We start from the raw sequence: 19,594 nt of genomic DNA on the forward strand, positions 1-19,594 counted from the left end.
AGGGACGAGGGGCCGGTAGGGAAGCGGAGGCGTATACGAATCAAACAAACATGTCTATCAATGTAACAATCATGAAGCTTGATGCCATGAGTGGGTGGCATACGAAAATCGCCTGCCCGGTGATGATCTTCTTGGAGACATGATTATTACCTACACATCGTGATGTCACAACTGGTCGACGCTGGGATTAGTATATGTACCAATGGCGTAATCAATTAATGCACAGGTGAATTCTTCATTCGTTCATTCCAATTCATTTACTCTTCTTAGGTAGCATACTTAATTGCGTAATGAGAGACACTCGTTTATTCCACTTCCAATTCCATGTTTATTCCACTGGCAATTCCGTGTCCACTTGCAATTCCATGTCATAACCCTATTGTCCTATTTCCTGTTATTCGAGGATCCCTTGCCCCTATCTCTGGCACGCTTCTGGTTATTCGACGTGGCCGTTTTCAGCTCATCAATCTGCTGTCGTAAGGAGTCGGCTAATCGACTGTCGTACCACGCGGGGTCGAACGACGTAGCCGGCTTATAACAAAGGATGTCGATGAAGGTCTGGCCGGCGCGGTTCTTTGCAATGAAGTCGAATTTGTACTTCGTAAGCTCCGGCAGCCAGCTTTCTGGCACCATCCCTCTCAGTGCTGCCTTGTGCAGCAACGTGTTGCCATCGCAGTCCTTGGCGTTGATGGGGCAGTTGATGGCTACGAGCGGCGCAAGTCGCTCCTTCAGGGCGTGGCCGGGGTGCTCGAACATGTAGTGGAAGGCCGTTGCTCCATCGACTCTGACGCGTCCATTGGCTCCCATATTGAGTACATCGTAAAACAGATCATCAAACTCACACGGAAGGCCCGCCGCGATCATCAAGGGGGTCGGTTTGCGTCCGTGGGGGCCGGGGTCGTTCACTGTTGCGCCGGTCTTGGCGAATAGGAGCTCCAGAATGCGTATGGTGACTTGCCGCACACGGTCATATTTAACCGACTTTTCGGGTGTGGAGGCGTATTTGGCATTGAAGTCGAAGCTGGGAAGCCAGTTGAGGTGCTTTCCGAAGGAAATATACCATGTAGGATTCTCCGTTGTGCGTGCATCGAGGGTCGGCGCCAGGCGCTTCCAGGAGCTTCTCGATGAGCTTGATCCAACGCTCATCCTCGTGCGGTCTGAGGCATAGAAGCATACTGTAGTGGATTTGAGCCGTATCGAGATTCGCAGCAGCTTTGACGAGGAGTTCGGCTGACTTGTAGCGATCATCGTCCAAGTTCTCGCGAGTCTCGAGAAACATATTAAGGGGCGAACAAGGGCCCTTAAGGTCGGCTCCAGACTTCAGGAGCAAGTCGATAAGGCGGGATTCGCACCGGTGTTCTACGGCAAGCAGGAGCGGCGTGTAGCTTCCCGTGACCTTATTCACATTGGCGCCTGCCTTTACGAGCAGCTCTACCAACTCGAATCGTATCTGTACTCCATCGTCGAGATCAGAAATGGGACGCGCCAGCACGTCTGCCAAGATGCTAGGCTGATGTCCGTCAGCCCCCTGCTCGACCAGCATGCGAACGACCGGCAGGTTGTAGTGGCGGATAGCCAGCGCAAGAGGGGTCGTGTTCTGTGCCTGGCAGTTGTAACCGTACCGGAAGCGGTGCGCCAGTATGCCAGCGTGCTGTTGTGGCTTGTGGTAAAGCAAGACGCGCGAGATGATGTCGTCGCGGCCATACTTTCTGCATGCGTATTGCAAGGGGCGGCCGTCACGCTCCATCCCGGTCTTGTACAGGTACGGGTTGAGTCTCTGGTGCATCCTCTTGGAGGTCCGGGTGAGTCTGCCGAGGTCCTTGACGCGATTGAGATCGGCAATGTCCCAGAGGAGTTCGTCTGGCAAGCGGTCCAGCATGCCGCCCAAATCTGCTGCCGACATCGTTGACGATGGTGCCGTGATTGGATTAAGAAGATCCGAGATATTCATGATGTTGATTTTGCTGAAGACCCAAGGAAATGAGAAGGTGGAGCACGCGTCAAGGGCGCAAGATAAGTCGCGGCTTCCCAATGGAATAATCAGATGAGCAAGGGAGCGTCGATTAATACGGGAAGGAACAATCAAGCCGGTTCAATGGAACTCGTGCCTACCTAGCGTAGGTCCTGCCCTGGGACATTAGGCATCTCTCATGTGTATAATCAATCGAATATCTATTGAAGTCCACTGCATTACGTACTGAAGTAAGCACGTACCTATAGATTTAGACACTCCTTGGTGTTCTGATTCATATGCCCAAATGGAAGAAATACGAGGGTTGGCCGGATAACAAGTACATGTCCCATTGGCGACTGGACTGGATCACCCCGATTATTCCAATACATCCAGTGGGAACAATCGAATAAACACTGACCAGCTATTCGGCTTCGCTAGTTGTGACTCTGGGAAGACAAGAAACAGATCGTGTATTCCATAGGTTCAGTCACTGGTTGTTACCCAGTATTACGTGACCGTGCATATTGAATAACGACAAGATCCTTCGCTCGAATAGATTATGTGTATAGTTATTTAATGCAGCTGTTCAGCAGTCCGACTGTTGGTAAAATGTCTACGTTGTATAATCTTTCGAGTACAACCGACTACCTCGACGTTGAGCCGTTGCGGGAAAGTCAGACCATCCGTTCGTTATTCAACAGACTTGAACACTCCCTGTTGCCCCAGCTTGGTTGGCCAGATTAAACAGCATTAACGGTATAGTATTGGTCGTGTAACACGTCGAACTCTCGGGAGTCCATGGTATAAGCATTGGGCTGTGGCCAATCCGTACATAATTATGCCACTATCTGGCCATCGTGTTCATCTAACCTTACACTGTGGTCAAGGCAAGCTAGTCCAAGAACTCATCTTTCGAACCACGGTCATTCGGTTACTACATGGAACCCATAAGATGGCACCGGCATGAATCGATTATGTAGATATTTCAAGGCATTCCCTTTCATTAATCTCAAAACGACGTAGCTATCGTCATGCAGTCAATCTTACAACCCCAGCTTACAACACTGCCTGCCACCCCTAACTACCCGGGCAAAGATTCGATTTGTCTCCCATGCCCGGCGAATCCCCGCTCTGCCCCGCGTTCAGAGGCATCCCACACGATCCCTGATTCCACCCGTTGAAGTAGACATTGTTCCACTGCTCCGTGCTCGCCCCATCCGCGACCGGCGGGTTGTTGCTCCCGCTCAGCATCTCGTGCACCTTCCCGTTCGGGCAGACCGCGAGGGCGTCGTTCGTGGTGACGTTCTTAGCCTCGTCGGGCGCGCCCGTGTGGTAGACCACCTGGCAGTCACCGCGGCCCCAGGGGTCGAAACCGCCGGGCAGCTTCTCCGACGGCTCGCCCGTGTAGGCGGGCACGAACTGCCACGCGACGCAGTTGAAGATGCCCGCGCACGAGGAGCAGCAGTCCACCTTGTTGCTGACGGCGCCGACGGTCATCGTGGCCACGGGCATGTTGTTGGGGTTCGCCAGGCTCGGGGCGTTTGTGTGCAGGGCCGGGTTGCAGAAGGCGGGGACCGTGGTCGCGGGGTAAGAGCCCGTCACGGTGGTGCATGCCGCCGAGGCACCAGTCGACGTAGCAGCAGCAGCAGCTACTGCGGGCTGGGTTGAGCTAGGGCTGGAGCTAGACAGGAGACACGAACAGGCGTTGCTCACGCTCGTTGGCGGGTAGGCGGAGTCGACGAAGCTCGGGAGGGCGGGGGCGGCTGCTGAGGAAGAGGACTCTTGCACGAGAGGCAAGTCACGCAACATGGGTGGCGCTGTGGGCATGGAACGCTTTTGCTGAGACACGGCACAGGGGGTATCGCCGGAGTGCCCGAAGCATCCAGGACTGCCGGGAACCGGGCTGGCGGTGGGCGGTGAACCGTACGTAAGCGGGGCAGCGTCGGCCTGGTACGCCTCCATGCTGTAGAATTTCATGGGGTGGGCCGCGATAGAAACCGTGCCGGCAGCAGCAGCCATTGCAGTAGGCTGGGAGCTTAAGTTAGTTGATGGATACATGGCAGTGAAGTGACGGTGTGGGTGGCTTACCTCGGCATGGACGTATTTACTGCAGAAGGAGGAGGCTTCGGCGGTATGGGATGTGACTCGGAACTCCTTGAGTAGACTGTTGTTCGCGTCGCAGGCGACCTCACGCTCTCCTACGGCCCCAGGAAGAGGACCAGCAGCCCCCAAGCTGGCTTGGGCGAGCATAGCAGCATAGCCTAGAATGCGGCTTGCGCCGACGACTGATGGCGACGGCATGGTTTTGAGAGGTAGGTGGCTTTCTAGGGGTCGAGTAATAAGATGTTTTTTCGGCAGTTGGCACCAGGATAGCCAAAAAAGTGAAAACGACAGCTAAGGCGTTTATATATTCCACAGACGTGATACACACTAGAGCACACCAAGTAGAGGCCAGTGACGTGACTTCGTGCTTCTTCGACCGCCTTGCTGCGATTGAAGATACCGTGTGTTTCCGTCCTCTTCACGAGACAGGAAGCGGTCTTTGCGCTTGGGGTTTTGTGGAATCTGGGAGGATCGAACTTGACAGAACTGCACACCTCACGCCAGATGCTTGTTGCAGTTCTCGATCAATGTTTCCTCAAGGGGGCGGACGAGGATGGTTCCACAACAGAACTCTCAATTTTGGCAGGCTGCAAGGAACAAAGCTGTTTGGCCTAGAAGATGACTGCTGGGATCATAGAACCACAACCTCTGTGTGTGCAACAGACCAGACCAGGTGTTCGGGACAATGCAGTGACGTGACGACGCGACGGGCAAAGCTTGAGCAGCAAGCAGCAAGCAAGCAGCAGCAGCAGCAGATCTCCTGGCATTTATTCATTTATTCGGCGGGGAGGATGCAGCCATTATAACCGAGATGGCATCCTCCTCTTCCCAAAGAGGGACGACCGACTGGGTCTGCTTCCCAGGTTGGTCCCTCTACCGAGAGTCAATCGATATATGGGCTCATTCTTCCGTCAGGTGCGATTGGTGGCTCTGCATGTCTGCTGGTCCGGGGTAGGAAGGTAGGAATGGAACGGAGGCTGGGTTCCTGGCAGTACAGTGGATGCTATGCTTTCCGCAATTAATGCATGAACATGAAGGTGGGCGCGGATCTTCACACGATATGCTCAATTAGATTGGCAGCTGTGATTAGCTATGACCGATTAGCCTAGTAAGGACCGTACGGGGACAAGCTGACAAGGGGCCTTGGACAAGCAATTGGGCAAACTTGGAACCGTGGTCTATCCTAAAATTGATTGCAGTGGCCCAGAACTGCCGATCGCTCGTGTTTCAAGTAAAGTGCACGAAAGGGATGGAGAGTATTTGGCATTTGCCTTGCTGCTTGTGCGGCGACAGCAAGGCTTGAATCCTGCCGCGGATAAATTCCTCCAGTCAAGTTGGCGTTGGGCATGGTGACTGGGGGGTTGCAGTGAGGGCGGGACATAGTGAGGAGAAATCACCAGTTTGTTTGCCTGTCATGCAAAACCTGGGTGACATCGGCTCTTGAGGCAAGCTAAAAAAAACAAAGTGGGATGGATATCTCCAGATTACAACCAACTTGTCGGGTGGTTGTTGTTTCTGCTGCTCCGATCTCTGTTGTTTCCTCAGTTGAACAGTGGACCGTACTGGCGATCAGCTAACAACAGCACTGAGCACCTACTGTAATTGCCGTACTTGGGGGTTGACTAATGCGCAGTCTTAGGTGCCCAGCTAATAGGAGCTGGAGCCAAGTCCAGTGCAGGGAATGCGAAAGAAACAGGCCAATGACGTCGCGGCTGGGAGGCTGCATGTCTTGGGCATTTGGAGGCATGTGTGCACTTGGAGGGCGCTCGTGAGCTCTTATCGATAAGTCATGATGGCACGTCACAGCTCCCTTTCGCACCCTTTCTATCCTACCTACCTGGTATCTATTCGACAAGTTACCCTACCGATAGCAACAGCAAGTCGGAGAACTGACGTTATTCTTCCAGTGTTGATCAGCTGCTTCCACCATCCTGACTGACTCTGCCCAGTCTGATCACTTGTGTCAAAATAGATTCACCTTACGTCGCGAAATGTTACAGCTTGCCTGCCCTCCTTAGCTTAGCCCGCCAAGCACACCTCTCCCCATTCGATATGCCTCTTTCCTAAGTTCAAGAACAAACCACGTACATCTAGTCTTGCACCTAATTTACAACATAATCCGCTTAGAGAATACTACAAGATGACATCCTCCAACCCCTCGTTCTTCTCGCGCATTGCCCGCGGCGGCAACGAACCGCTCCTCCCCCTCCATACCAATAACCAACGCACCCCTAGAAACTCGAACGACTACGATCTCCGAGACCTCTCGCCCCGTCCCTCCTCTCCGCTACTATCTCCAGAGACCCAACAAGACATGGACCCGTACGAAGACAACGCCCGCGCACGTAAGAACTTCAAAGATCGCAAGGGCAAGGCAAAGGCGGTGGCCTACGCCGAACCGTTATTGGAGTACCCGCCCATGAGCGTGGTAGACCGCATGCGCCTGCAACGAGAAGCCCGAGCCGCAGCCCAGGGCAGAATACACCAGAAACAAGACAGCCGAGAACCCCGAAGACGCCAGAGCAACCTGCCCTCCTGGACGCCCCCTTTTACCACCCAGTTCCACGATGAAAGCGACAGCGCGCTGCGGCGAGAGCGTAGTCGGTCGCAGAGGACATATGATCGCGCGCCATCGCAAAACCAGGACTACGCCGCATCGAGCATGAGCTTCGTTGGGAGCGTACTGCTTGGCCGCTCACCCAAGACGACCGATCGCGCGACAACCGTCGAAACCGACACCACGTTCCGCACGATACAACGGCGCGAGCGACAGATCCAAGAAGAGCTGCAGAGGCTACTAGACGCGCAAGGGGCCGCCATAGAGCGCCAAATATCAGGAGACACCGCGACTCCTGGTGGCGAGGGGTCAAGCCAGGCCAGCACGCCGCAAGGACCAGCATCGCGCCGGTCGTCAGCGTCGCAGTCGCCGTTGCGCTCTCGGGCGGACCCGTACGCCCGGAATCCCGCCCCCGCGGTCATCCCTGTGCGCCAGCCGAAGCCGAAGCCGCTGTCCCTGAGACAGGTGCGCAACTCGATCGCGCGCACCATGTCCATGCTGGCCGACCTCAAGGCCGAAGAGACCCAATACATACTCGACGCCCGCCAGGCGCGCCTGGCCGCCATCGCCAAGGCCAATAGGCTCTCGACCCAGCATAAGACGATCGCTTCGGAGCTGAAGGCCATGGAGACCGACAAGGACGATCCGTTGCGGAGGGAGATACACAGTATGGACTCCGAGTACAAGACCGTGTGCCTGGATATCGAAGAGTTCGAGGAGAGAAATTGCGGTTGCTGAAGAACAGGAAAGTCCAGCTGGAGCGTAGGATGGAGGAGGCGCGCAGCGAGCGCGAGAGCGGTCTGAGCGGCTACCGCGGCGCCTTGAAGGATACGGAGCGGAGCATCGGCGACATGATGAAGAGGCCCGGAGTCCGCGTCCTCGAGCTTGATAACGACTTCGACTTTGGCTCGCACGCCGGCGAGGAGAATCGCAAGAACAGCACAGAGACAGATGACAGCTCGCGGGAGGTTTCTGCCGAAAAGGCGAGGTTGATCGAAGGCCGAGTGACCGGGAAGGAGTTTATGCACTTGCGGCCGGAGCGCCGCACCTTGGCCATGGCGAAGGAGTGGTGGGAAGAAGAGACTGCCGTGCTTACGCGACGCCAGGCCGCCGTTGATCGTGAACTAGAGGCGCTGCACGAAGGCATCGAAGTTTGGTCAGACGTCGTTTCGCAGATCTCGGGCTACGAGACGCGGCTCGCCGCCGCTATCAGCAGCTTGATGGATGCCGCGGGATTCGAAGACGCCGGCAGCCCGGACAAGGCCGAGTCGCAGCAACGCAAGCGCGACGAGAAGCTGTTCCGTGCGCAGTACACCGACCTGATGCGCACCGCCCAGGAGATTGAGGGCTGCCTCGCTCACGCCGAGTCGAAGGGGTACAACTTACTTATCGCGGCGATTGGCGGCGAGCTTACGGGGTTCAAGGAGGGTGAGAAGTTGCTATTGGAGACTATGCAGAGTCACGGCATCGAATATAAGGATTTGGTGGACGCTGCCAACGAGGAAGTGGAAGAATCTGAACGGCGAGCAGTGAAATCCGGGTTGATCGATTTTCAAGACCGGGAACAAGAGGCATTACGAACCTCGAACTTACGCGACAACGAACATATCCAGGCTGAGCAGCAGCGGCAGCTCGACGAAGACAACACCGGTAGTGTGATTCGAAATTGGGGCGGTTTCGCATTGGACGAGCAGCAGCAGCAGCCCAAATCGCCTTCGAAAGAAACACAGGCCGGCAAGATACAAAGCCGCAGCAGCCGCGGAAGCAGCAAGGCAAACAGTCCGCTCAAGCGGTCCGTACACCAAGAAGCAGCGGCGGCAAATCACGATGAGGAAGTCCTGCAGCAACAGCAGCACCATCGGGATGAGAGTGACAATGAAGTCCCGCCAGGCCTCCTTAGCGAAACGCACCATGCCGAGACGAGTGACGAGGAGGATGGGCATGGTGATCATCGATCTTCTACGAACGAGGTGCCGGCCGAGTTCTTGTCCATGCACCGTAGTGGGGAGGACAGGAAGGTGGCGGCTGACAAGAACCATGAGAAGGAGGAGGAGGAGCACGACGATCACAATGAGCCCCCTTTGGATCTGATGACGGAGAGTCGGAGGGAGGATGTCGATTAGTATCGATGTTTTGAATAAGGTGTTAGTGGTGGATGACAGTAAATATAGCTGTCCAGTACGTTGTGGGCAGGAATCGAGTTTTCAGGATTACGGTGCGATGGCGCTTGGTGTTTCTTGTACTACTTTACCTACAGCATGTGTAGGGTGTGTGCAGTGTCAACTTAGGCATGTACTTACATCCCGTTCAACAACATCATGTTATGCATCGTTCACAGTGACACGGACGAATACACTTACGTATTCCACGAGCTTTGGGTTGCTGTCGTCCAAGTGGGACGTACCACCAGATTGTATGCATCACTTATATGCAGGTAGGTACATGTAGGATTGTGTTCGTGGTCAGGGGTGGAGACAATGATTTGTATACTGCAGTAAAAATAGATATTCCCAAGTCATACTCGTAGCCACAGCGGCTGCTGCCTGCACACTTCGGGTTCCCACATGGACATGGGGCTCTTTTGAGCATTGAGAACTACATGTATCCAGCTGAGACTTGTAACAATTTTGCATGCTTTTTACTTACAAGCTAGAAGCAAGGTAGACATGCCCATGGTCGTTGCTATTGTCATTGAAAGCTGTTTCCCACGTGCGCTCACGCTTTTTACTCAGTATACCATCACCAGCAAATCAGATGTTACACTTCCCTACGCCATAATCCACTGGACTTATTTTTAGCTGAAAAGGAAGCAAGCGCCAGCAAGCCTTCCATGCATCCGTTTCTTCTCGCCCACCGGGGGTTCGGAGGACTGGAGCGCCCCAGTTCGGCAAACCTCGGCTACTGGGGCTCCATCTTGAAAGTCGAACGGAGCGTCACCCGCCTAAAGTCTCCCCCATGGAGAGAGAACTGTAGCACATGCCCATTCCCCCAATTCTCTTTGCGATTTCGATGGGGATTTGAAAGTAGAGTTGCGTGCACTCCCTCGATTTGCATATATCTAAAAGAGCATATAGGAGCAGAGAGATGTTATGAATCGTCTCTCGGACACGAAGCAAAGCAAAACAAAACAAAAAGCCCTGATCAGCCCTAACGCCTTTCGGTAACTCGACACGATGCATCAGAGTTCCTCATCTCTGAATCTCTTCCGGTATTTCCCGATGTCGCTTGCTGCTGCTGGCCGCAAGTCTGAAAGCGTATCTTGTGCGCCCACAAAGTTCGTCACATCACTCTGCTGCAGCAAGTTCGTCATCCGCCCCCTCTCGATAACTTGAGCTTTTTGGGGAATCGAACCACAAGCACGCACGCACTTCTGAGTCTCGGGAGGAAAAACCGCTCGTTCTCCTCTCCTCTCATCATACTCCCTCCTGCTTCTAGGGGCGGCTGCGATGTGACGAGATGGCGGCAGCGTTGTTTAACGAACGCGCTTGAAGAACGAGCTCGAGCCTGCCATGGCTACCGAGGTGTCCATCACCCACTCGCCGACGCCCAGGTACTTCTCAATCCATTTGTTGGCTTCCTTGTTGTTCTCGCCCATGATCTGGCTCGTCTGGAAACTGGGTCTGCCGAGTCCCATATAGGGTCAAGCGTTAGCCGGCTGCGCACTCATGTCTCTCTTCCTGCTCTTTTTCCTGTGCACTGCTTCCTCAAGGGAAAGCTTAGGGTCGGTCGGGTTACTCACGTCAAACCGGTCGAACGCCTCATGCCCGCCAGGACAGTCGAGACTAGAACGACATCTTCGTCAGCTATTGTTCTCCGTCACACTCCCCTCCATTCTCTTGGGCCGCCTCTTCGGAAGCATGAGCTTGTGGCGCAAAGCGAGCGCCAGGTTCCGTTCGGAGCTCCTAGCTAGCATTGTGTATGCCGAGCGACGGGGCAGAGAGCCACACGAGCGGCCCGAGGATGGGAGGGGTCGGTCGACATCAGGTCAGGGACGTACTGAGGACAGCATCGACGCTGTAGTGGAGTAATTTGCCGAGCTTTCCCCAGAGACCAAACGTCAGTAAGTTGAGGAACTGCGGCAGCGAAGATGCAAAAGTTTCAGAATACAGCGCCCAAATCTTCGGCAGCCGCCGGCTGAAGCAGCCAGCCTGCGGGGGGTTGGGGTGTCTCGGTACTGACCACCATTTTGAAAGAAGCTGTTTGGCTGTCTTGCTTCGTTTCGAGATTCGCAGAGAGCTATTCAAGGAACTTGCCTTGGAATGCTGATGTGGGTTCGGGGAGATGGACAGATTGAGGTATGTGGTTGGTGATGGTTAAGATGATGGGGCTTAACGATCGCAAGGTTCAATCAGCTGCACTCCTTCACCGATAGCAGCAGAGCTGTGTCATGCGATGGGCACTGGCCTAGCGGCTGTTCTAGCCTGCCTAGGCACCTGCTTTGGTGGGGCAGGCCAACCAACAGAGAACCAACCCCCCAGCGTGTGGCCACATCTTCAACTTGTGGCCATGCGCTGTGGCTGTGTGGCTATGGCTCTTGTTTTGGCTGAGTCATCGGCCAGCTCCGGCCAGATCAGCTCTTGGACTAAGTGCCTCAGGCAGCAATCAGTCAAACGAAACAAAGCAACGCACTACGAGGCTTATCAGCTTGAGCTATCGGAAGCTGCGGGTCGCAAGCCGCTTCCTCACCCTCGCCTGCGAGCTTACCCCACCATCACGCCAGCAGCGACAAAAGTGAAGCAAATGTGTTTCCGGCAAACCCGCTTTGACCGCCTTGCTATTTCTGGACAGGAAAGGACAAGCAGGAGACGACACGACGTGCCGACGGGCGTGGATAGGCCGGAGAGCCTAGAATCCTAGATGGCCGAAGACTGCCCACGGGTGTCATGGACGACAGCCCATTGGCAAATATTAGGCCCGAGTTTTGGCTGGGAAATGGCGGGGCTGCGGCTTCTTTGACCTGGCCACTGGCGCTCATTGCCCGTTTCACTGTTTCGCCAAAACGTTGAGTTGCGATGCGCTACTTTCAGGTAAGGTTCCAATGCGGGTGCGATAAGCCACGCAAGGCCATGCTCGCCAAGAGCCTGGTAACACGGCCAGAGTCAGGCAATTGCAGTACCAAGACTTTTCGGAGACGGACCTGACTGCAGGAGTGCAACAGAATCTCCAGCTAGCCAGCAGGGCGCAGGAGCAGCAGGAGGTCGATGGAGCGGTTGGACCCTTCGGACTTCCAGGGTGCTGATCTTTGGCAATGCAATATGTTATCTAGTTGGTAAGTAAAATCGGGCGCTGGTCCCCGAAATCCGATGGACGGGCCTGCCCAGACTAGCCAGGCTGTTTTGTTTTAGCAGCAGCAGCTCACTTTCCCTGCCTGTTGCGCGGTTGCTTTTGCTGCTGCCAATCAAAAGGAGGGGCAGCTAGAGGCGCTGCCCACCTCAGATGAACCAGTAGCAGCAGCTGTAACTGCCATCCCACTCGCTCCCACCTCCGACCCCTCCAGTACGGGCCTATTGTACTCACGCACCCTGCACACTCGCTCACGCCCAGCCCAGAGCAGACAGAGTACTCGAGCCCCGTGTACCAGTACTGAGATTGAGGCACTTTTCGCCCGTTTCGTCGCCAGTCTCTGTCTTGTACTAGCTTGGGGAAGCTCCGCGCATCGCAAAAAGCCAAAAGCCAATTCCTGGAGCAGAACGCGGGAGATACAAAAATAAAAATTTCCCACTCCCTCGACGGAAAACCCAGTCAGATCATCTTCCCAGGGAACGAAACAAGTCCAAGAACCATCCTTCCTTCACTAAAGAAACCGGTGCGAAACTTCAGCTGCAGGACCCGCGTTTTGTCCTTGACAACAAATCATCTGGTAAGTCGCATTTCACTATTGCGGGCGGGACCTATTTCGGTCGTTCATCATGCCTTCCCCTCCATTTTTATGGTACCTGCACCCCTCTGGCCACCTGAGGTCGAACGATATATCCCGTATATCGCGAGAGCCCTGAGCATCCAGACGCCTATTTTTCGCCGCTACGCAACCTCACTTCCTGAATCCCCTTGACCGATCCCGAAAAAATTTGGCCGAGTAGCAATTATCATCCCACCCTCCCTGTGGACTTGTCCGGTTTCACCCTGTAATACCGCCGACCTCTCCCCTCTCCGTCCCTCTCCGACTGCCCGGACCTCATATTTATCTTTGAGCATTCCCTCGCCATACCACCTCTTGTCATACCCCATTCAGCATCTAGAGTTCCCAGCTAATCTCTAAAATCATTCACAATGGCTAGTAAAGTTAGAGTCGACCAAGCAGCCATGCCGCACCACCGCAACCAGTCCTCGGCGAACACCGCCCTCGACCACCTCTCGGTCGGCAGCAAGATCGAGTGGCTCGCCTCCATCGATACTGCCCACCAGCCCGAGAAGAATCTCCGCCGCACTTCCATCATCTGCACAATCGGCCCCAAGACCAACTCCCCCGAGGCCATCAACAAGCTCCGAACCGCTGGTCTCAATGTCGTTCGCATGAACTTCTCCCACGGCTCGTACGAGTACCACCAGTCTGTCATTGACAATGCCCGTGCTGCCGAGAAGTCCCAGAAGGGCCGTCAGGTCGCCATTGCCCTGGACACCAAGGGCCCGGAGATCCGAACTGGCAACACTGCCAACGATGAGGATCTTCCCCTGGCTGCCGGCACCGTCCTGAACATCACCACTGATGAGCAGTACGCCACCGCCTGCACCACTGAGAACATGTACGTCGACTACAAGAACATCACCAAGGTCATCCAGCCCGGCCGCATCATCTACGTCGATGACGGTATCCTGGCCTTCGAGGTGCTCGAGGTCCCCGACGAGAAGACCGTCAAGGTCAAGGCCCTCAACAACGGTTTCATCAGCTCCAAGAAGGGTGTCAACCTGCCCAACACTGATGTTGATCTGCCCGCTCTGTCCGAGAAGGACAAGAACGATCTGCGCTTCGGTGTCAAGAACAACGTCGACATGGTCTTCGCCTCTTTCATCCGCCGTGGCCAGGATATCAAGGACATCCGTGAGGTCCTTGGCCCCGATGGCAAGAACATTCAGATCATTGCCAAGATTGAGAACCGTCAAGGTCTCAACAACTTCCGTGAGATCCTTCAGGAAACTGATGGTGTCATGGTTGCCCGTGGTGACCTGGGTATCGAGATTCCCGCCGCCGAGGTCTTCGCCGCCCAGAAGAAGCTGATTGCCATGTGCAACCTGGCTGGCAAGCCCGTCATCTGCGCTACCCAGATGCTTGAGTCTATGATCAAGAACCCCCGCCCCACTCGTGCCGAGATCTCCGATGTTGGTAACGCCGTTACCGACGGTGCTGACTGTGTCATGTTGTCTGGTGAGACCGCCAAGGGCTCATACCCCCAGGAGGCTGTCCGCGAGATGTCCGAGGCTTGCTTGAAGGCCGAGAACACCATCCCCTATGTCGCTACCTTCGAGGAGATGTGCACTCTGGTCAAGCGCCCCGTCAGCGTCACCGAGTCTTGTGCTATGGCCGCTGTCCGTGCCTCCCTGGACCTCAACGCCGGTGGTATCATCGTCCTTTCCACCTCCGGTGACTCGGCCCGTCTGATCTCCAAGTACCGCCCCGTGTGCCCCATCTTCATGGTGACTCGTAGCGCGAACACCTCCAGATACGGCCACCTGTACCGCGGTGTCTACCCCTTCCACTTCCCTGAGGAGAAGCCCGACTTCGAGAAGGTCAACTGGCAAGAGGATGTCGACCGCCGCATCAAGTGGGCCGTCTCCAACGCCCTGTCCCTCAACACCATCTCCCACGGTGACACCCTCGTTGTCGTCCAGGGCTGGAAGGGTGGTCTCGGAAACACTAACACCCTCCGCATCGTCAAGGCTGATGTTGAGCACCTGGGCATTGGCCGCCTGGAGTAAAGAATTTAGACGAACAAAAATGAATGGCATAGATCTCTGGAATGATCACGGGAACGGAGTAGGCAGCATGGGAACAATACCTTTTTTCACGAAATAATAGACTCATGAATTACTACTTCTTTATGAACAAATAACCCAATAAGGTCGTCAACCCTTCGAATCCGTCACGGTGAAACAACAATGGACGCCATACATGATACTGGGCCATCCGGTCCTTGGGGCTTCAGGTTGTTGGTGTATTGCTTATAACATTATGATGTGGCTTTTAGAAAGTGTGCTAACTTGCAATAGGCGTCAGATCAACGCACACAATGACAGCTACATTGCCATGGCCACCTTTGACTGAGGTGGAACCCGATTCATATGCATCCCCTTTGTCAATACCACCCGCCACATCGCCACTACCTATATGCCACATCTTGATGGATGTGAATCTAGTATGAATTCAGAGGTAAGTCACCTCAGGTTTCTCCAGATCCGTGTTTGTGAAACTGTGAGATAGTGATGGTTGACTAATCATGCGCCTGTCCAATTTGCTACTGTTGCCTGGTCTCTCACCATGTTGGTCGCGAATCGGCACAACCCATGCCAACATTTACCGTTTGCTTGATCGTTTACTGGTCAAGAACAAGTGGAGAGGCGCGACTCTTGATGTACACGCATGGTGTTCGTGAGACATGACCAATGCATGTCCGATCGGGTTGGTGATGTGTTCTCATGCCACCTTGATGGCGCCCGTGTTGCAAGATGTCATTGCCATTTCTGGGTTGCAAACTCGTATAGGGCATCAATACAGCCTGGAAAACAGTGAGGAGGTCAGCAAGAACTGATTCGGACGGTCTTGGTCATGATGTCGTTGGTTGTATGTTTCCGATCCAGATGGTTCTCCCCCTTTCCATTTACTGCCGACTAGACCACTACGCTTCCGTTTGTTCGGCTACCCCTACTCGGGATTGGCAGACCTCCCCACCAACATGGAGGTGAATGTGTCAATATGCTGCAGGATTATGCACCGAGTTTTGTTTGCAAAGCTGTCATGATGTCAGTCGAACGGGTTGCCAAAGAGGTTCCTCAACATCTGCGCTCCATGTCTGCGTTTACACCGCCAAGTGACGTATCATAATGCTGGAAGTTCTTTGATCTCGGAGGAAAGACTACGGGACCGATGTGTCGTTGGTGATGCATGGAATTGACCAATGTTTCAATCAGCCTTCCCCACAGATGCAAGAACCATGCAGGTCCTATCTGATCACTGAGGCCTAGCACCCGGGGTTCTTGAAGTTGACTGGCGCGTCGTGAAAGGAGCTGATTCTCCGGGACGTCAATCGGGACTCTGGTCTCCATCGATTGGGCTTTCAGTGAATGCTGTTTTTGGCAGACGAGGATGTCATTGCAGCCCCCTCACGGGCAGAAGCAGCTGTGATGATGTCCTGCTGCCTAGCATCCACCGTCCCGACATGATTCTACCCCGGACCTTTTGGGCATGGGAATCTGCCATTGGCAGTCTATTGCTTGATGATGTCGCAATATCTCCACTGCTGGACGTTTGCAACTACGCTGTCGGGGCAGATGAGTGTCTCAGCGAAGCATGATGCTGCGGCGCTGTGCATCTGTCTGTCTTAGTGGTGCCAGACAGCAAGAGAGCGTTGGGGAGAAAGAGGATGTGGGATTGATTTGAAATCAAGATCAAACAGAGAACAGAAGGCAGAGAGAAAGAGAATCCAATGAATTAGGGGGTTGATGAGGTTCATGGGGAGCTTGAGAGTGCTGGAGATGGTCTATATAAGCCTAGGTTTCTCCCTCCATTTTCCTCCATCCATCTCATCCTCCTCAGTATCACATCACAGCATCCTCTTCCTCCAATACTTGTCTTCCATACTCAATCTTCTCTCATCTCATACTTGGGAATATCTTCACGTTTCTGAGTCCTCAATCATCATCTATTCTTCCTCAGCTTGTCACATCCCATCTCAATATGGCAGTCTTCCTTCATTTTGGTGGGCATCCAAAGCCGTTTCTGGTGTAACCCATGACGCTTTCAATCAACTACCACCCACCCACATGACAACTACCATTAATGTTCGATCTTGTTTCTTCATCATGGCTCATCAGCTTCAACTATCTGACTTCTTCGCTGTCTAGCAGCTTCCTTCAACTGGAACCATCAACCACCTTCTTCATTCGTCATCCAACTGGGACTCCCACATCACCCAACTTGACTCAGCACCCAACTGGATCATCATCTGCGCTCAACACTCTTGGCATTACATCTGCGATGACTGTCATGCTTCAACCCATCATTTCATGTTCACCACAGCAAGGAGCCATACACCCTTGCCTGCAGTGACTGTCCAAGTGCCCCAGTACCTTGCTTCATGTACCCTTTGCTCTTCTCTATTCTGTCAAGCCTACCAGAGGATGACCAATCACCGACATGATGCCGCGACAGTCTTGATTAAAGATGTCATCATGTCAGGCTAGTGTCTTGAGCGTATGCTTGATCTGTTCTCGGATATTCGCCTCAAGCCAGCCTCCCCATATACATCAAATCCTCGTGGCCAAGCCGCGCTTGATACTGTCTGGTGCAGGCAGCTCTTCAATGCCGATTTTGCCTGAATCTCTCGAAAACACCATTGTTTCCGTCTGCCTCTTCTAAAGGCTGCATTTTCAAGACCTCAGTGTTTGTTCCATCTTCTTCTCTTTTCGGTCCTCTGTTTGACCATCGATCTCGCGATGGCTTTCAATGCCTCAGACTATTTCATGGGCACTCCCTTACTGCTTTCTGAGCCCCCTGTGGCATCTTTCGGCGCCTACTATGCCCTTACTGTACTCTTTCCTTATGCTTCTGTTGAACCTACAGAGTACCTGCTACATTCATCTGTCATCACTTGCTTCATATACCTTGTCTCCTCTTGTTCATCAAGGTTTTCCATGGATCTAGGCCAATAGTCGCAATGTCCTTGGTGCTACGCCATATCAACAACCCCTTGCCATCACTCCGGGAGACATGCAGTATCAGTTAACAACACTTGTCCTACTGACCAACTCTCACGGCACTTGGCATGCACTTCGACGCACTTTCTGGAACCCCCTTTCGTATTGACGAAACATCACTACGTTACATATATGTTGATTGGGCCATCAACGGAACCTGCATTTCACTCTTTCAGATACGAGCAATACTTTGATGAGGGAGACCATGCTCGGAATTCGCCTATACACCTAGCTTAACCGGTCGGCCCTGGACGATACCAACATGATCAATCTATTCATACTACCAATGGTGGCACCCAATCGGCCTTGCGACGAATACTATAACTATGCGAAGCCATATTCACCCAGTGTTCGCTATCATCTGCGTACATCTTCCGGGTTATTCCAACAAACACATCAGCTACATCTACTTCGAGACATGTTACTCCTGTTTATATCACTCGTAACGATAACTATCCATCACGCCTAAAGGTGTGAACCTAACACTGTCTTGTCACTTCCCCAATGACAACCCTATACACTCCCAGTCGTGCCCTGGGTATGCTCCTTAAGTGGCAACGCTTCTCGGCACCTAGATACGTCGTCGTGGAAGCCATATTGTCTCAAGGCGACCAACCTAAGACCTGCGTTCTATCACATCCCCCTTTACATTATCTGAAATTGACATGCGGTACGACTGTCGGGAATTGCAGCAATGACAAAAACCAGATAATGTGAACGTAGCCCGTGGGAGCACAGCCGTCGGCCGTACATACACCAAATTAGCAATCTTCGCAGACTGGAGAAGTACTCAAGGCCGAGGCGAGCAAGGTTTCCTCGGAAACAAACACCCGGCGAAAGAAATAAGAGATCCTGCGACATCCAAGGTGAACGATGACCTGACAGTGGACGCCTGTCACTGGGCACCACCACTCTCGAACCGTGGGAAATATGCATGGCTCAAATGGTTCCACATTCACAGCTCCGATCCCATCTCGGAACCCGGCTCGGACTTCTACTCCTGTTCCAGTCGCAGCTCAGGATTCCACGTTGCCGACACCGAGTCCGACACCACTATATTCTATATATACAACAAACCAACCCAATATTATTCTTTCCTTTTTTTACCTTCTACAAACCTGCGTCAAGCTCTGGGACTGTCCAACCTTGACCCGATCCCTTGCACACCGGGAAGTCGAACACTTCCCAGGTTACACCGGCCATTTTCGGACCAGGACAGTCGTCCTCTCTCCTTCTGTGGTCCCCAAGGACGTTCTCCCAGATGCGGAGCCGACCCAGCTTAAACGATCATGCTGGCGCCTCGAGCTCTGGGGAACGCCAACAGGCGCTATGCCCTTCCGACCTGGAATTCGACAATCAGGTGGCCCGGTCGGTCGATCTCGCGGACCGACATGGGCGTCGTGGTCGACGAGTGCGGGATGGACCACGGCGGAGCTGTGAGAGCGCATCTACTTGCCACGTTCCTGGCGGAGCGGGCCACCTCCGTTTCCGAAGAGGCACGGAGAAGCGGCGCGGGAGGCGCAAGAGCAGGTATAAAGAAGACCTCAGCGAACGGCTTGACGCTAACCCGGTGGCGCGGCAGGGCCGGCCTGCTCACTTGCACATACATACGTGTGAGGACCAGGCTTGAGGGGACCAGAATGGCGCTCCTACCGTCTATACTTCGAGCATGTGGACGACCATGCCGACGTGGACGGGAAGACAAGTACAGCACGTACTCGGACTCCGGATACCACTCGGAGTCGGGATACGGTTCCTGGGGTAAATTTGGTCTGCCGCCGGCGCGACGCGGCACCGGGATCCCCTCGGGATACTGGAGGGAGCAAACATCCAAATCAATAACGTCACAACAAGTCGTGGCCCGCTCCTCTCACTAAACCCGCCGGAAGCCAGCAACGCAGTGCTTCCAGGAACCCACCAACCCTCGCTCGGGCAGTCCCAGTGCACCCCTAATTGTGTCAAATCTAATTCACGACTAGAACGACAAGGCATATGTTTCCATTTAATTAAATAATGGACACCTTAAACGACCTTGCGATTTCGCCGAAAACCAGCAACGGGCATACAGCTTT

The 19,594-nt window shown here is 53.9% G+C and overlaps 6 protein-coding genes across 6 annotated transcripts; 2 read left to right on the top strand and 4 right to left on the bottom strand.

Annotated features, from left to right (window-relative positions):
- Nucleotides 1-384: 384 nt before the first annotated feature.
- On the bottom strand, nucleotides 385-1,903 carry PG997_010353 (uncharacterized protein; the record flags this gene model as incomplete). The annotated part of the gene is given in 2 exon segments (XM_066814668.1): nucleotides 385-1,041; nucleotides 1,061-1,903. 2 exon segments carry the CDS (start codon nucleotides 1,901-1,903, stop codon nucleotides 385-387), a joined length of 1,500 nt encoding a protein of 499 aa, XP_066666630.1.
- A 1,128-nt stretch (nucleotides 1,904-3,031) lies between these two features.
- PG997_010354 (uncharacterized protein) lies at nucleotides 3,032-4,255 on the bottom strand (the record flags this gene model as incomplete). The annotated part of the gene is made up of 2 exons (XM_066814669.1): nucleotides 3,032-3,982; nucleotides 4,043-4,255. The coding sequence occupies 2 exons, from the start codon at nucleotides 4,253-4,255 to the stop codon at nucleotides 3,032-3,034; spliced, it is 1,164 nt and encodes a 387-aa protein (XP_066666631.1).
- A 1,942-nt stretch (nucleotides 4,256-6,197) lies between these two features.
- Nucleotides 6,198-8,737, top strand: PG997_010355 (uncharacterized protein; the record flags this gene model as incomplete). The annotated part of the gene is made up of 2 exons (XM_066814670.1): nucleotides 6,198-7,324; nucleotides 7,360-8,737. 2 exons carry the CDS (start codon nucleotides 6,198-6,200, stop codon nucleotides 8,735-8,737), a joined length of 2,505 nt encoding a protein of 834 aa, XP_066666632.1.
- Nucleotides 8,738-10,086: 1,349 nt separating this feature from the next.
- PG997_010356 (uncharacterized protein) lies at nucleotides 10,087-10,786 on the bottom strand (the record flags this gene model as incomplete). Its single annotated transcript, XM_066814671.1, has 3 exons — nucleotides 10,087-10,234; nucleotides 10,354-10,396; nucleotides 10,612-10,786. Coding segments are annotated over 3 exons (366 nt in total), but the record flags the coding sequence as incomplete, so codon positions are not given.
- A 2,098-nt stretch (nucleotides 10,787-12,884) lies between these two features.
- On the top strand, nucleotides 12,885-14,528 carry PG997_010357 (uncharacterized protein; the record flags this gene model as incomplete). Its single annotated transcript, XM_066814672.1, has 1 exon — nucleotides 12,885-14,528. The coding sequence occupies one exon, from the start codon at nucleotides 12,885-12,887 to the stop codon at nucleotides 14,526-14,528; it is 1,644 nt and encodes a 547-aa protein (XP_066666634.1).
- A 4,321-nt stretch (nucleotides 14,529-18,849) lies between these two features.
- PG997_010358 (uncharacterized protein) lies at nucleotides 18,850-19,131 on the bottom strand (the record flags this gene model as incomplete). Its single annotated transcript, XM_066814673.1, has 1 exon — nucleotides 18,850-19,131. The coding sequence occupies one exon, from the start codon at nucleotides 19,129-19,131 to the stop codon at nucleotides 18,850-18,852; it is 282 nt and encodes a 93-aa protein (XP_066666635.1).
- Between the last annotated feature and the right edge of the window lie 463 nt (nucleotides 19,132-19,594).

Source organism: Apiospora hydei (assembly GCF_038363865.1).
Source record: "Apiospora hydei strain CBS 114990 chromosome Unknown utg000007l_segment0_segment0, whole genome shotgun sequence".
Classification (NCBI taxonomy): domain Eukaryota; kingdom Fungi; phylum Ascomycota; class Sordariomycetes; order Amphisphaeriales; family Apiosporaceae; genus Apiospora; species Apiospora hydei.